The 17,016-nt window shown below is 43.1% G+C and overlaps 5 protein-coding genes across 7 annotated transcripts in view; 2 read left to right on the top strand and 3 right to left on the bottom strand.

Annotated features, from left to right (window-relative positions):
* Positions 1-17,016, bottom strand: part of stradb (STE20 related adaptor beta) — a 123,764-nt gene that overhangs the window by 31,500 nt on the left and 75,248 nt on the right. The window lies entirely within an intron of this gene.
* Positions 548-5,324, top strand: nudt15 (nudix (nucleoside diphosphate linked moiety X)-type motif 15). Its single transcript, XM_076723038.1, has 3 exons — positions 548-794; positions 1,207-1,403; positions 1,511-5,324. Exons 1-3 carry the CDS (start codon positions 646-648, stop codon positions 1,636-1,638), a joined length of 474 nt encoding a protein of 157 aa, XP_076579153.1. The 5' UTR covers positions 548-645; the 3' UTR covers positions 1,639-5,324.
* On the bottom strand, positions 2,179-5,853 carry cpo (carboxypeptidase O). The gene is given in 10 exon segments (XM_076722990.1): positions 2,179-2,303; positions 2,306-2,497; positions 2,793-2,877; positions 4,028-4,230; positions 4,457-4,550; positions 4,912-5,028; positions 5,188-5,292; positions 5,366-5,467; positions 5,548-5,599; positions 5,786-5,853. Coding segments are annotated over 10 exon segments (1,143 nt in total).
* cckbra (cholecystokinin B receptor a) overlaps positions 9,325-17,016 on the top strand; it is a 37,099-nt gene continuing 29,407 nt past the window's right edge. The window contains exons 1-3 of one of the 3 annotated variants that reach the window (XM_076723893.1): positions 9,325-9,545; positions 10,891-10,948; positions 13,943-14,092. In XM_076723893.1, the coding sequence (XP_076580008.1) occupies positions 13,948-14,092 (145 nt within the window). In that variant the 5' untranslated portion in view covers positions 9,325-9,545; positions 10,891-10,948; positions 13,943-13,947. Of the gene's footprint in view, positions 9,546-10,875; positions 10,949-13,670; positions 14,093-17,016 lie in introns of those variants that run through there. The other 2 variants (XM_076723892.1, XM_076723891.1) reach the window with 2 other exon arrangements.
* The window catches only part of gpr137c (G protein-coupled receptor 137c), a 152,839-nt gene continuing 147,637 nt past the window's right edge, over positions 11,815-17,016 (bottom strand). Inside the window, exon 9 of the transcript XR_013076258.1 lies at positions 11,815-11,861. The gene's annotated coding sequence lies outside the window, so the exon portion shown is untranslated. The remainder of the gene's footprint in view (positions 11,862-17,016) is intronic.

Raw genomic sequence — 17,016 nt, forward strand, 5'->3', positions numbered from 1 at the left:
TGATAATTGGACAAGAAGATGACTTTCAAGTAGATTAAAAAAAAAAAAAAAAAAAGATTTATTTTGGCTAAAATGTTACAATTGCTGGTGAGTCCTCATCACACAGGACCCTTCAGGTCACATGCATCTCGCTGTGAAAACATCTTATCATTTCTAACAAAGCCGTACCATATCTAAACTAAGTGATGTAATGGTGTGCAGCTGCTAAGAGCAGTGATTACAGCTTTCCAGTTAACTCGTGACACTGTTTCACATCGGCCGATAACTAGAATATGTACCAAACACAACTTGTCACGAGGTGGCAGTGTTGCGCCCCTGCTCTTTTAGACGGTACGCCTGGTGTTTTTAAGTTTAATGATTGGCCATTACGTATCAAAAGAGTGCACCTTTAGCCGAGCAAATGAAAATAAATTGGTAAGTAGAACAGTTCTAACGATATAATGTGGCATATCAAATCTTCAGTACTTTTATATCATAACATTTCTACCCTATTTGAACCAAACAAACTTTCAAGCGAAGACGGAAGTACGCAGGAGGGAAACCTCTCGTACCTCCTGAGTCGCTACTCTCCAGTGTGACACGGAGGAGTTTGGTCTGTCAAGCTAACATTTTATTCATTTGTAAGCCGGTTTTTAGGTTGACCAGATGTCAAGTAAAACCGTGAAACGTCCAGGAGTAGGTGTCGGGGTGCTGGTAACAGACTTAGCCAACCCAGGCTGCGTTCTCCTGGGAAAACGAAGAAGCGAAATGGGCAAAGGGACACACCAGCTGCCCGGTGGTCACTTGGAGTTTGGGTAGGTAGCTAGCTAGCAATCTCCATTCACACAATGTTTGACACAAATATCTCTTGTAACTCGTACACTTTACTCCTTCAACTAATGTGTTTTTCTGCCATTACAATACAAATTAGAATGAATAAAAACGTTATTATTATGCCGAATTTTCCTTAGTTATTCTCAAGTTGCATAATTAGAAATGCCTGCCAAATAAGTGTGCACAGACACCAATTTGCGATATTTTAAATGAGGTTTGGTGTCAAGTAGAGAGAACTTTCATTAAAGACATGTTAAAGTTCAGGTCCAGCTTCTTGAGCAGTAGTCTAAATGTGTGTTCAGTCCAGACGACCTGCCCTGAAATGTGAAATGGTTTAAGACCTGAATGTGATGACTTCCAGAGCATGTGACACTCATTTTCTGTCATTGAAAGGGAGACATGGGAGGAGTGCGCTCACAGGGAGGTGTTGGAGGAAGCAGGAGTGCGTTTGGTGAACGTCCGCTTTGCATCCGTGGTGAACTCCATCAGACTGGAGGAGCAGTACCACTATGTCACCATAATCATGCAAGGAGAGCTGGACAGGAGGCAGTCGGGAGAGCCAGAGAATCTGGAGCCAGAGAAGAACGAGGGTATGTGATGTGGAACGACTGTTTTTCACAAGTTTGAAATGGAAAAAAAACAAAAACATATTTTCACCCACCTGAGTAGTTGGTATTGAAGATTTTCTTCCCTCCAGGCTGGACATGGACACGGTGGGACCAGTTTCCCCCTGAGGAGCAGCTGTTCTTGCCGCTAGCCGGTCTGAGACAACAAGGCTTCCAGCCGTTCACGAACACAGTAACAAACACTGAAACTCAGCTGTGACACTGCCTGTTACCTCGGGAAACCTTTCCCGAAATGATGAAACACACACACACACACACACACACACACACCTCTTCTAAACTCATCCTCATGCAGTACTGTCATTTTTGACAGTATTATGAGTTTTTATTGCGACACACAGTTTGTCAGCTGTGCGTTCATTCAGATTTTAAGCAAATGATGCACACAGATGTTTGAAGCACACACATTAACACAAGAAAAATGCAGCATGTTTAAAGATTTTATTCTTTTGGGGCAAGTTGTTATCGCTTTTAAAACAATGGACTTTGTACTGCATCAACTATTGGCTGCAATGTGACATTTATGGAAGTTTCTGAACAGGTGGAAACATTTCAGATCATTCAAAGACATTTCCGAACAGTCGTAACAGTGTGAACCAATGATGTTTTGTTATTGAGCAACACGTGCTTTTCCAAACTATGTGTCAGACTTTCTGAACAAAAACATTTTGCCTCAAATGAGAATAAAAACCTGAAAACATGGTGTCTTAAAAGCTGGGCCTGTTGCCTAAATTAAATACTAGTGCTGTATGTGCAGGATAGCTAGAACTGAAAGAAATGTTGCTTTGGTCAGGTTCTCCACCGGGGTGGTGCCGGTGACACCCACTGCTAACAGCATGGTCCACAGGGCAGCAGCGCTTTTTAGACACCTTTAAAGGTCTTGTCGTGGGCGTAGGTGATGATGTGCAGGGCTCCGCTGTAGGCCTCCTCACAGGTCGGTTGGATCTGATCCTCGGGAAGCTCAAAGCCGAATTTCTCATCATCTCTCAGCTCGAAGGTGTAGGTAAAGGGGATCCCCTGCAGACGGGCCCAGTCTCTGGATGAACCAGAGTTGGCGTCTGTAGAATAAGGGTATAAATGTTTTTAGCTTTGAGCTAAATGACAATGCTAACACGCACATACTTAGCAAGTATGATGTTTGCCCTCTTAGTTAGCATGCTAACTTTTGCTAATTAGGACTAAACAGCTAAAGTACAGCTGAGGCTGATGGGAATGACATTGGTATTTGGTCATAAACCAAAGCTCTGGCTTACCGAGGTGAACGTCATGTCTTAACCAAACTTTAATCCATCCAACAGTTGTTGAGATATTTCTCTGACCTGATCTGTGACCAGTACCGATGTGCGCACTTACACAATACAGCCGGCGAGGTTCCAACAGTGTATTCCATCCCATGCACCTTCTTGATCTTGTCTGCTGCAGCCAAACCCACTTCCATCTGAGGAAGCAGACATGAGCATTTGTCACACAGTCATTGAGGTGCGCAGGGATCCACAGAGCCCCAAGACTTACTCGCTCAGGTCTACTGAGGTGTGAAACGCTTTTGTATCTGATCAAGACAAGCACTGCTGTTCAGAGCATTTAGATCTACATAACAACCTTGATCGTTTCTGTAAATATTTAGGGATGGATTTCCATTTTTTCCTGGTGCCAGTGGGCCTTTCATTGTAAATTTCTGTGTGTTTTTTCAAGACACACAAATAATCTTGATAGGATCCCTTTCATTAGTTTTTGTGTGTGTGTGTGACCATGATAGAAAATGAGCAGGACATGTCACAGTGGGAAATCTTCACACACAATGCATCGGCACAGTTTAATTCCTGGGTATCTTCGAGCGAGGCCGACAAGTCAGCCAGGTCTCTATATCAGCTGATATTAGCTTATTGCAGACATATCAGTGTCTAGCACATGTCAGCCAGTAGGAAAAAAAATGCATCCTGCTCCAGGTTCCCTCATTTGAGAGACATAATTGAAAACCTCGCCACATCATCCATGAACGTCTGCATCCTGCCAAGCTGAAGAAACACTGGTGGCTTAGGAGAGCGTGCCGGCTCCCCTCCCTGCGCTAAAGTCATGCTAAAGCTGGCGAGACCAATGGACATAATCCTGTTTTGCATTATTCTCTGTGGATTGTGGCCTCAGTGGGTGATTACCTGAATCAGCCTCCCTGCTAATGGCAACCAGCCCTTCATTTTCCACTGTGCTCCTCAGCCTCCTCCTCTTCTCCTCTGTCTCGGCAGAGTTGGACTGACCACTCTTGGACGCCAAGGGCGTAAACGACATCTGTCGGACTGTATTGTACTGTCGTGTGTGTGCTCTGTGTAAAGCACTGAAATCTGTATATCTAAGGGACGATACCTTGAAACCTTGAAATAAATGAATATGTTTACTGGTGTTTTTTGCAGACTGACGGTTTTTGTAATCTGCATAGAGCAGTTTCTATGGCAGTATGTATTCTCTTTATTGATTTACAGGCTTTAAAGATGCATGTGCAAATTTTACCCTGAAATTCTGTACAACATTGTGTGTGCGTGTTCATGCTCAGAAACGTGTAAAATACGCATGAGCGTGTGTGTAGGTGTAAATACCAGCTCATCGTAGTTGGGTGCTGTGAAATTGGGGTTTCCGTAGGGAATCAGGAGCAGCTTGCCGTAGGAGTGGATGGTGAGGAAACACAGGAAGTCGTCCTTCCGGCTTCCTACAAAATAAGTGACGGCCTGGGCCTCGGGCTCAGACAGGGGTCGGGTGCCACAGTAGGTTTCCGAGCAGCAGTCAAACGAAACCCCGATTGCTGTGAAAGCAGCCGAAGAAATGGATTCATGTGAATTGAATCAGTGACACGGCTGAACTGGTTTTTGGCCACTTAGGGGCAGCAGAAACAAGACGTGAAATGAGTCCAATAAAACTCTGGGCTGTGTCCAAGTTCCTCACTGCAGACTCTTATTTGGTACCGTTCATGATTAACCAAGCAAGCAGCTGTTTAAATCAGGAGACAACAAGACCACAACAAGACTCACTGGCCCAGTTGGCGTCAAAGTTGCGGTTGAGATCAGTGCCGGCACACTCGCAGCCTGGAGGTCCTGGTGACATGTTCTTCCTCCACAGTCGAGTCTGAACGGGTCAAAATAATCAGTTCAGTCAGCTCCTTCTGATGTTCGGTCATTTTTAGTTAGTAATAAAATGGGGCACTTAACGTTTTGGGTACAGGCTGAAATGCTGCCCTGGATTGCTGCTGTTATTATTGTTGCATTCATCTATTTTTTTTTTTTTTTTTTTTTTTTTTTTTTTTTTTTTTTTTTTAACAATTCTGAGTAATTTGTACTCGGGCCATGCTGAGCATGACAAATCGTTTCATTCACTGCCATCATCGCCATCGTTCATCTCATATCCTGTTCACCTGCGGCCTCTCGAGGCAGCGCTCAGAAACCCAGCCAAGTAATTTGATAAATATCTATCGTGTACGAGCACTGACTGTGTCGCTCTTCCAGGTGTGTATGTAGCCGTCGATGTTGAGCACAGGGGTGACGTAGAAGTCCATGTTCTTCATCATCTCTGCCATTTTTGGGTCTGTTTTGTACGTTTGCAGGATCTGAATTGAGGGAGCGAACAAACAACATCGGGGTCACGTTGATATATGTCGGATATAAACTTATGTCGTGATGTTTTTCTCCTTGCTACAGCTAAATAAACACTCAAGCAGATTTTCTTTGGAATATAATTTGTTTTGTACTTTAAATGATGCTGTTACCTGGCTGACAAAGTACTGACAGAAGGCCGGGGCGATCCATTCCCTGGCGTGTATGCCGCAGTCCATCCAGATCGCTTTCTTCTTCGCTCCAGTGTTCAGGCCAATCTGGAAGACGAATTGCATGCATGACACGAACACGCAAACCATCAATCCACTGCACCGTCAAAATCTGGTTTACCTTGAGTAAGCTAATAGTCCTCTTCTCGTAGGTCTGTCCGTAATCCACGATGGTCACGACGTCAGGGTGAGCCTTTGCCATCTGCGCCATCCAGCTGTGGATCTGTAGAGAGGAGCCGCGTTACACATCAGAGAATGAGCGTGTTTGTCAAAGTGATGAGAGCAGTGATCGGGCCTCCTCACCTCCGGCATGGGATGGTACCTGTAGTAGTCGTACTTCATTCTGTTGGGCACGCTGAAATACATGAGACACATGAGAAGCAGTGGTTTTCTGAAGCCAGTATGCAGAAATATATTATACTTGAGGCCTAACGGGTCTCACTGACAGATGACCTCCACTGTAATGCCCCGAGCCTTTCTGTGCTTTGCCCTCTGCGAGTTCGGATGTGACACAAACCACCAGTATGTGATTTAAACTCACCCCTCTACGGTGGCCGCTCCCATCGCTGAGAGCAGCACCACCAGGCTCAGTCCGGCACAGTTCAGCATGGTCACTTCGTCAAAGCGAACTCCTGGTTTGCAGCTGTTAAATAAAGACACTTGCGACAAGCCTTTATAGAAGATCCCCATCAGATAAAGATACACCTTTGCCTCAGCCACACACCACCGGCAGTGCACACGCTGTCATAGTGTCGATTAATATTTAATATTAGCTGATTATATAATTCCAAATCCAATCATATCAGTCTGGAATACTTTTACACCGATATGTAGATTGTTCTCTTTCTTAATGCAGGATGCAGTGATAATCAGGTGATGAAGCTGTACGCTGTGTACTTCATATTATGTAGAATATGTCAAGTTTATTTCTCAGAAATGTAGCAGTCACTTTTTTAATATCAGTAATTATTCACTGTCATTTCCTATCTTATCCATTAATGCCATGTGGTTTACAATTTGATGGCCATAAAAATAATCTTGAGGCATATTCAATCCACTGATTTTGCGCTGTCAGCTGTTTTCTTGACAGCTCTTATCTGCCCTTTTACACTTCCCAGTGTGACCTTTTGTGTTTCTCAACCTGAACTTTTAACTGTTTTCCATCTCACTCTTTCCTTGTGTGTTTACATTCAACACGCAGCATTAATGGTCATGTCGGGTTCGAGTCCAGCTTATGGTCCTTTGCTGCTTGTCATCCCCTCTCCCAATAAAGAAAAAGTCATTAAATATTAAAAAGTAGCCCACACCGTAATAGCATAAAGATAAAGAGCAAAGATCCAGTCAGTACCGGGCCTTAAACGCACCACAGAAGCATGCATTAATGTCATATGTTTTACAAACTGATGGCCATAAAAATAGACTGGAGCCACATTCAGTGCACTAAATTGCTCTGTCAGCTGTTTTCTTGACCGCTCTTATTTGCCTTTTTACACTTTCCTCGTTTCTCAACGTGAACCTTCAGCTGCATCTGTTCTGTCTCACTCTTGTGGGTTTTGATTCAGACTCCAAATAAACTCCCAGGAGGCGCAGTCATTGTTTTGTAGTTCATAACTCTTCTGGCTGTGAGACCTTGGAAATCATTGCTGTTGTGTTTTCCTTGGTCCAGTCCAGAAGCCTTTGATTTGAAAATTTCAAAGCTCACCCGCACACTCTGATAGAGATAGCATCAAGATAAAGAGCAGAGGTCCGTAAAGTACTGGGCCATAAATACACTGTTTAACAATGAGGCATTGTTTAGTGTCCAGTTGCCTGTTTTTGATGATCTCAATAACCTTTAAATCAGTGGAGGTGTGTGTTTTTGTGCATGTGTGTTAACATTGTGACAATCCAACTTTGATGACAGACCTTTTGTAGCATAAACTTTGCATGCAGCGCCACCATCAGGTCAAATAGTTTGTCTTACAGTTGTATTTTGTGCTTATAGTCATAATAAGCAATGCTAACATGCTAAACTTCATGGTAAATGTTACACCTGCTAGAAAAGACGAGCCATACTTCCATTTTATTTCTTGAATATGCTTTATTGATGTAAATAGGGATACAGTGGCCTAGAGTCTGACTTTGCAGTAAATCCTCCACTCACACAGAAGAGTGATTCTGCTTTGTATCAGTGACAGAAATTGTTTTATTTAAGACCCCAAGGCTTATGTGAAGCACTTTCCTCATTACAGTATGTCACAGCAGTACTGTAATGCTGCAAAGAAACTGCCTTTATTTGCCCTCTTTTCTTTCTACCTATGTTTCCATTACTGCATTGCAGCAGTGACCCCTATCCTTAGTAATAAGCACTGAAACTTGCTGAGGAAGCTGATTCTGGGGTCTGAGCATTTCATCTGTTAGTTTGTACCTTTTATGAAGGACAGCATTTTGTGTATAAAGGTGTGAAAGATGCGAATACAGTCTTTCTAACTAAACATGTATTGCTAAATTAAATGTGCTGCCACCATGGGGAGGTCTGCTCTTACATAGCCTGTATCAGGATGTCATCGCCAGTTAAAGGACTAAGTGAAAAGATAAGTTGAAAGCTTTCTTTTATAGGTATTGTGTTCCAGAGCTTTGGGGGGTAATAGACAAAGGCTGCATCCCTGATTTTCTATCGACTTGCTGGAAACCTCCAATAAACCAGCAGTTGATGATCGCAGTGCTCTCCAAGGCAAATAATAAACAAGGGATTTAGCAATGCAGCTTGGTCCTGGCCCATTAAGGACTGCGTATAAGCAAGGAGCGGAACCTTAAAATCAATTCCAAATGTTACAGGAAGCCAGTGCCGAGCAGCTGAAGCTGGACTAATGTGCTCTCTCCTCGTGCTTCTGGTTAATAGCTGAGCTGTGGCGTTTTGAATGAGCTGAAGTCTCTCAGTGTTTTTTTTTTTTTTCAGGAGGACGGTAAATAGTGTGTGATAGTAATCGAGTCGTCTTGAAATAAAGGCATGAAACAGTTTTTCAGTGGATTTAGAAATGCTTTTGTTTCAAAGGTGGAAAAAGGATGTTTCGGTCACCTTGTTGTTGTGGGACTTGAATCTTAGATCCGAATCGAGGAGAACACCGGTTCATTTCCCAGTTTGTTGAACAGCATTTGTCTTTGGAGTTTTTTTTGTCTTCTCAAACATCTGACCAGAAGATGTCAGCACAACGCTGAGTTTAGATCAAACCTGTAGCATGAGATAGTCAGAGGAAAATACGGGCAGAGGCAGCGTGCTTGCCAACACCTGTACAGCCATTAGAGCAGCATGCAATGCCAGCTTTATTCTGAAACACAGTCTATTAGTGGGAGCAATCACTTGGAGTTCAAGAGAACCATCTATAATAAAACTGTGTGTCTAAGTGGTATTGTGTTGTCAACTAATAATTAACTACGTCTGCACTGTGCTTTTTAATGCACGTTTTAGCCCATTGAGATGAATCAGAGCAGGACTGCAGTCTTTTCTCTCTTCAGCTGTCTCAGTCTGGCTGCTGCGTGGTTCCACCCTGACGGGGAAACGCTTGCATGTTTACTACACCTCAGCAACCCAAGTATTTGTTCCTGCTCCTTTGCTGACATGTGCATCATGTCCATTCACGAGCTGCTCATAAGATACAGAGACAAGACCTGTCTCAGCTTCAGCCCTGTGTGCACAAACTCAGGATGTGCGTGCACCAACTCAGGATGTGTGTTCGTGTGTGTGTCCCAGACGGAGAATCAAAGCAAACATCACAGGCTGTTTCTTCATAATGATGGGTGAAAGCACTAATGCTTTTGGAAAAGAGAGGCAGGCTGCTATGTTGCACTCAGACACAAGCTTACAACATTTCAAAGTACATCTATATGTGTTTGCATGAACACGCGTAGTATCACTGTAACCTCGCTGACAGCATCTTAAAGGTAACATGCAGTGCATAAATACGAGACTATTCTTGAGGATTGGAGCTGAATTTAGTCATTTATTTCTACTTCATGCACTCAAGTATTCTCTTTTCTCCAGTTTGGGACACATTTAATCCCACACATTCAGCTAAACGTTGCATCCCCGGACAGTTTTCTGATCACCCCAGCAGTTTATCTGAGCATTGGACTCTTTGTTTCATGACTTGCAGTTGACGTGGAGAGCGCACGTGGAGAGGAAAAGCTGTGTCAACATCTGGACAGACTGCAGAGCTGAGGGTTGCTGGCAGGTTTTTGGTGCACAAATTCCTGAGAGGCCTTCAGGGTTCTGATGGGTCGGTGGGTTTTAAGTGGAGTGTCCGCCGGTGCTGCGTTGACATGTGAGTGATGAATTACCGTTGTTTCAGCCTTCAGCTTCATTACTCGAGAAAAAGTGGTACAAGACGTGACATTTCTCAGTTGGATTTACTTTTATTTAACCAAAAGGAACAAGCCAAACTCAGTGGATAATGATTCAAAGTCTGACATTTTGGGAAATACTTTCACTTATTGGCTTTCTTGCCAGGAATGAGATGAGCAGATTGCTGCCACTTGTGCTTGTACGCGAGCTATGAAGCGAAAGCCAGGAGATAGTTAACTTGTCTTAGTGTAAAACGCAGCAAAAACAGATACTGTAGCTTGACTCAGTTAAAAAAAAATGCAATACCAACAGCCCTAAAGCTAACTAATCGGGTTTAACAGACAATATTTAACTCAGTTAGCTTCATGAGGGCTGGTAGCTGTGTATTTCGTATCTTTGAACAGAGCCAGACTAACCGTTTCACTGCTTCCATCTTTATGCAACACTAAGCTAACTGTCTCCTACCGCAGGCTTCATATTTAATGGACAGACACGAGGCGGTTGTCTCGGCTGGCAGCAGGCTGAAACACCGAGTCTGGCTTCAGGAAAAACAAACACGAATGTAAAGATTATCATCTGTGTTAATTACTGAGCTTTATATGTGCTGGAAGGCAGAGCCAGGCTAGCTTGTCCCCCCTGCTTCCTGTCCATGTGCTAAAATAACCACGTCACAGGATTAGGATAATATACTCGGGTGAAAATGGAAGCATAACTTAGTTATTAAACATTTCCATGTTAAAGAGCAAATACACACACCTAAGGCCATTAAAGTAGCAGGTTTCACACAGTCATTTACTTGTCTGTCTCTGCACTTATGGAGATAATAGTCATGAGACAAGTGATTATAGTTGTCAGTGTAATGCATACACAGACTGGGATAATATTAAATAAGTCTCTAGAGGAATGAAGTGAAAACTTAGCAGCGGGGCCCCTGAAACCTTTTAAGGACCCTGTAATTTTGACTGCACTATAGCTTGAGTGTAGCGAGGCTTTGGCAGCAAACTGTATTCTCCAGTCCCCACAATGTGAGCAGCAGATTGCTTATGATATGTTTCACATTGTCTATTGTGGTTTCCTAAATGTTCCCAATGACAGAGACTCTTTGGTAGATGCACAGTGGACAACAGGCCCTGATCTGACAGATTTGATTGAGTAACCCACTGAAGTCCTCTCTACTCCACCGCCAGTGACATGAAGAAATCTGATTTGAGCAACTTTACTATTTCAGCTGAATAAATAGATTCAGTCCTGCTCAAACATACTGAAAGTCTGCTGTCTACTTTCCAGGAGCTCAGTTTTAACATTTCTCCATTCACATCACTTAGGAGTCCCAGGACTGATCCCTGTGGAAGACCGCACATGACCCCTCCTGGATCTGATCAGGTAGGACTTACAATTAATATCTACATCCTGAATATGGTTGCTTGATCTAAACCAGTGAACGACAAAGTGATGGTTTCACATTTATTCCACAGAATCATTGTATTCACTGCACTGAATTCCTTTGAGGGGCACTGATGTGGTTTTATTTTATGTGACTGTTGTTGTGAGAGTGAAACCCATCGTTTGACTCAGCCTGTCTGTCAGACGACTTTAGAAGGCGATGTGCCTCCACTGAGGACGATCCCACTCATTTTCAGGAGTTCGTATATGTTGTTATTGTGCCCCAAGGTGATTCACACAGTATAATCATACACCACTTCACTGGAACAATGCAGCAACAAATAATTTTTACCAAAGTGAAGGTCAGTTTTTCCTGTTTCGTCAGAAAAGATTGTATGTTTATTAGTATTGATTAAGCTGTCCTCGGGTGCATCATGTGAATTCTTCAAATGGGCAGACTGGCCTTCCCTTTTACACACATCTGTAGCTGTAGTGCTTAGCTTGTGCTGCCTTTGCTTCTTTGGATTTTAACACAAGGAATTTCAGTTCTGCTACAGTAAAATGCCAAATAAATGCCTCAGCTGGAACCAAATACTTTGACACCCTGGAGTTTCAGGAGGCGAGCAGTTCCCCACCTCATCAGACATGCTGGTTGTGACCTGTGTGAAGACCTCACAGTGAAAATCAATCCGGAGCAGCTGCCAAACGCTCAGCATCGGACGTTTGAGAGGAAACAGAAGGGAGAGACTTTTGGCATTCCTTTAATGAGCCTTTATCTTAAAAAATGTGGAAGAAACACCAGCACATGTTAGTCAAGCTGGAGCACCACACACACACACACACACACACACACACACACACACACACACACACACACACACACACACACACACACACACACACACACACACACCTCCCACACAACAGCAGGATAAAAGCAGGAACAACAGTGGCAGCAACACTTGTAAAACCATCAACAGGACTGACAGCAACTACCTTACAAAACACAAACACAAATAGTGAAGCCCTCCTCCTCCACAGTGCAAACTATCTCCCCCACAGCCTCCAGACGTTTTTCAAAGCATCACAGTCATTTCTCAAGTGGCAAACCATGAATCAAACCTGGTGGCACTCTGAGATCGTTCCCCATAAATAAAGCCATCATGCTGCACAGCCAGAGTCCCTGAACCTCTCACCTTCCTCCTGAAGGTCAGCCAAACGGCCAAATGGAAAATCTCACAGTTGCTCCACAGGCGACGCAGAAAACCTCCATTTTAAAAGAAATCATTTGAAACAGTCAAAGTGTAAACAAGACAGTGGCATTCGCAAAAAAGTGAAGCGTGAAGCACTTTTTATTAAAAACACAGGATGTGCAATATCTGCTCCTGTGCCAAAGAAGCAGTTTACAGCCACGGTGCCATCCTCCGCTTTAAATCACCAGACAATTTGGGAAAAAGTACCCAATACTCTTCTCTCCACCTTGCAGAATTGGGGCTCTTTGTCCCACTGATGATCCCTCCTGACATCCTGGAAGACCTCGAGGTTTTTCACCACAGCAGAGAAATCAACAGTATCGACTCTTTGAGGGAGAGAGATCGCTCTGTTATCGATCCACTGAGTGGTACATGAAATTAAAACAATTGAAGGAACGACGAGGTCAAACAAAACTGGTGAGAGTTACTCTGTAATTGAGGGAAGGAGACCTATGAGACTTTGAGGACCAAGAGGGCCATTCAGACAGCGCCGCTCTCAGTTTTTATGGCGCCCTGGGTGCTGTTGTTGCTTCGGGAGCCCCCATCTTTCACATCTATCAGGGATCAGACACTGAGGTTATGTCAAATATGAAACAGCTCAGCTCAGTGGAGAAAAGTAAGTTGCTATTTACTCAAGTATGTTACATAAGTACAACTTTGAAGTACTTGAGCTTCATTTGCGTATTTCCATTTTAAGGTACCAATTTTACCTGACTGCGTTGAGTTGACAGCTATAGTTTTCTGGCTTGCTGATCCCTTCCAAAAATGCAGTGCCTAGTTGGATGAGTTGTGATGAGCATTTCCATCAGACAGTGATTTCCCCCTCCAAATGTCTCAGATGGTCTCATTTAAATGACTATCCGAGGCACAAATATGGAAAATTGTCCAATAGTGGCTCAGACCAGCAACAACAGCTACAACATTATCAAATTTATTGACAAATTGAATGTTCCAATGGCCATTTTTTTCTGTGACACACTGATGTATTTCCTTGTACAGTTGATATGTCATCTTGATAGCCAGCATTTGTCTCCCAGGATTGCATTGGATGGATCCCCTGTGTCATCGCGTCAGCAGCGCATTACCTGGCTTGATCTTCTTTGTGCACATTGACACTTCATCCATCAAAAATAGACCCAGTGTGTATTCTTTGCAGAGTGGACATGCACTTGTAGCCCATTTTAAGAAATTCCACTGTTTCCACGATACATTTAACCTGCAGTGTCACTTAGATTGCAATTTGAAGTCATTTTCTCAGTCCAGAGAGAAGAACCTGGTGCCAGCCTCCCTGGCAGCTATGGATAAGAAGCTTATTGGTGTACTGGTTGTACAGTGACGGTCGTGAGTTGAATGGAGAGAGAGAGGCAGAGTGTGAGTGTATGTGTGAAAGAGAGAGGGGTGGGGGGGGACTCAGTTGCCTTAGCAGCGCAGCTTCATTCCTTCACAGTCGGGCTTCTGCGTTGTGCGCGCCGTGCTGCGTTCACGGGGCTTCCCTCACGACTTCTCGTCAATTAACCTACCACAGTCCGCCTATTCTCTCGTCACTCCACGGTGTGAGATCTTTTTTTTTTTTTTTTTTTTTTTTTAATTACTGAACTCCAGCTTGGTCTGTCTCCAAGTTTCACAACGCGCCTTCTCCGGTTGTTATGAAGGACAAGGCGACGGCGGCAAGTTGATTCTGCAGTTTGAAACAGCCCGCTCAGGTGTAATAATACTCACCATAATCGTCCGTTGTTCCCAGGGAGGATGGCTCTGCAGGCGGGGAATGCGAGTGCGGTGGAGGTGTCGGCGGGCTGCGTGGGGCAGGGGAACCTCAGCATGGAAGTTATCGACTATAACACCAGCTGCACGAACAGCTCCGTGTTCCCCAGACCGGCCACCAGAGTCAGAGGTAAGATTCCTTCTTCTCTTCGCATCTGCTGTACGTCAGGCTGCCTCTCATGAATCACCCAAGCTGAGGTGTGAAATTGTATTTATGCTTCAGATGGCACCCAAGTGGTTCAGTCAGGCAACATCTGGCCCCCAACAGATGGGTTTTAAAACACCAAGGTGTTATACCTTATTATTTGTGTTAAACTGATTGAACCTGTGTCTTATATTGCTGTCATTATTTCCAATTAGCATGTTGGCACTGTAAAAAAAACTAACAAAAAAAAAAATTTCTATTCTTCTTTTCCATTAAACATAAGTTTCTATCAGATATTTTCTACAAAATAAAAGCACCAGCCACTTGGCAGAAAAGATGGAGTTAGCTTTTCCTCAGCTTGATAATGTTGTTTTCTTCTAATGACAAACCGCCACCTATGACTGATCACCTGCTTAAAAATGTAATCTGATTTACTGGATGCCCATTTACCTCCTCACCGTCACCGATGTTCTCATTTTTCTCCTCCCTGCCTGATCACTGAGCTGATCATGAAATGATTTTCAGTAAGGAGTTTTGTGTAAATCAAGCTCCTCAGCCTAAGTGTATGCAATCAATCACCAAGCATCCCAATTTACAGCTGCTTCTCTCTCAGTCAATAATGCCGCAGTCAGGATGAGCGGCAGTGTTGTTTGAGTACAGAGTGAGAGGCCGTTTTTAACTTGAAATGTTTATTTTTCTTGCTTATAATTCTCTAAATGCTGAGTACCAGTTGAAGGGATTAAACCCCACACCAGTCTGGAGATAAGGCCCCCGAGCTGTCTTCTATCAGGACACCGGTGGAAAATAAGGGCTGATTGGGTAATGAGGTCTGAACGTGGGAGTGTTTTTTTTCTTTTTTTTTAAATTCTTTCTCCCCCTGCCACTGCTGCAGTATCAAGAAAATTTCAAATCATCCCCCACTAAATTATTCACAGCCGTTCCTCCTTCTGTGCTGCATTCCTTTTATTGACCTCACACGGGAGGCATGCTGGAACATCATCAGCAGTGCAGGTTCATCTACCTGGAGAGCAATCAAAAGCTGCAGGGCATTGTTCAGTGTCTGACAAAGTGAAATGTCTTGTGGACAGATTGCTTGCCTTCGCTCTCTCTTCGGCTTCTGAGGTGACACACACACGTCTTCTTTTTATTTACCTTAATCCTTAGTGGACCTATTCCTTTTCTGCTGTCTTCCTTTAATCCAATGAGGGCCAATGGAGCCTGAATATGCAGCAGTGTTATTGCTCTCAGATGTGCTACTTCAGAGTCGGGACAGGAAATTAAAGCCCCACCCCCCTTCCACTTGTAGAAGTACCCCAGTCCGATTCATTGAATTGGAGATTTCGTCCTTCACGTGCAGCTTCTGATGCAGTGAAAAAATACTTTCTGTTTTGAATCCAAAAAAAGTTTCTTGTGTTGATTATATTGGAAAAATGTGCCGAAATCACATTTTGAACAATAATTCTCAACTCTTTCAGAAAGCTCACACATCTATAATCTAGGGTTGCAACTTTGGACTGTTTTTCAGTATTAATCTGCAGACGATTATCTTTTAATTAATTACTTGTTTGGTTAATAAAATTTCTGAAAAATAAGTGGAATAAAGAATAATGCCTGTTATAGTTTCCTAGGGGTCAGTTGCCATTAAATTGCTTGTTGCGTCTGAACAGCAATAACAAACCTATACGCTGCTTGATTAAATGAATCATCGTTTCAGCTCTATTACAATCTGTAAACAGGAAGTGAAGCATTTTATCTTTGCAGAAACAATAACAGCAGCTTGAGCAAAATAAATCGAAGAAAGTAGAGGAAATATTTAGATGTGTTTCTAGATTGTATATGTTGGACCAGAGCACCAAAGCAATTAGAGTCGAAAAGAAAAAGTCATTTTCCAAGCCAAAGGACTGAACTTCTGAAACTCGACTTTCACATTTGTTTTAACTCAGAAAAAGGTTTCAAAACATAATTAACATATATTTGTAAAATGGGCACTTTTTATAGTGACAGAAAATGATCCCTTTTACTGTATTTTTATAGAAGCAGTAGTTTGATCAAAATAAATCCCAAAAGCATTTCAACACATTGTGTGCATCAGACCAGAGCATGAAGCAATGAGAGTTAAAGTAAAAAATGTGAATGTAGGCTTTATTTTCTATGTGTAGGACTTGAACAATAAGCAGTTAGTTTTCATTATCGATAAATCTGCTGATTATTGTCTCAATTATCGCATAAGAGGACCAGCAAATGTTCATATTTGAGAACCTGGAACCAGAGATTTGATGATGAAGATTTGATACATGATCATGTAACACTGGAACTCTTCACAGGCTACAAATATTCAAAGGGTGGACGTGACTTGAAGTGTTTATATATGATTATATATGATCTTGTCACACAGCTCTGACTGTATCTCCGACCGGCTGAAGACTGCTGATAATATGTAAAACGATGACATGCTCTGGAGGCTGCTCATTCCTCTGCTGCCTCCCTCTCTTCCTGTATTGTTTTGCTTTCCTTCCTCTTTTAGTTACTATGCATAGTGTAGAGGTTTTCAAAGTGTGAGGCGTGTCTCTTTAGGGAGTTGTGGGAGAGCTGTGGAGGGAGAGAAACTGTGTGAATGGAGAGAGACAGGCGCAGGCATGTGTTCCGAAAACGCCTGGAAATCACTTATTGGAGTTTGGCCTGCTGATTTGGCCCACTCACCCATTAAGTTAGCAGTGGGAGCTGCAGCAGTGGCTGAAACACACAGCTCATGGAGGCAATTAAGGTAGTTTGAAATCGGAAGTGCTGCAGTTTGTGTCAATAATCGCACTCCTTCTCAGAGTCACAACCGACACATGATTCACATGTTTTTAGATTCAGTGTGACTTCCATTTCCAGAGGATAACCTCAGATGTCTACGGTGAATAAAT

This window comes from Chaetodon auriga, chromosome 23, assembly GCF_051107435.1.
Source record: "Chaetodon auriga isolate fChaAug3 chromosome 23, fChaAug3.hap1, whole genome shotgun sequence".
In the NCBI taxonomy this organism is placed as follows: Eukaryota; Metazoa; Chordata; class Actinopteri; order Chaetodontiformes; family Chaetodontidae; genus Chaetodon; species Chaetodon auriga.

Bases quoted from the DNA above. Each gene is read 5' to 3' on its own strand.
- nudt15 (XM_076723038.1), top strand. From the start codon at position 646: ATGTCAAGTAAAACCGTGAAACGTCCAGGAGTAGGTGTCGGGGTGCTG. The intron at 795-1,206 runs GTAGGTAGCTAG...TGTCATTGAAAG, and splicing joins GGTGGTCACTTGGAGTTTGG to GGAGACATGGGAGGAGTGCG. The intron at 1,404-1,510 runs GTATGTGATGTG...TCTTCCCTCCAG, and splicing joins GGAGCCAGAGAAGAACGAGG to GCTGGACATGGACACGGTGG.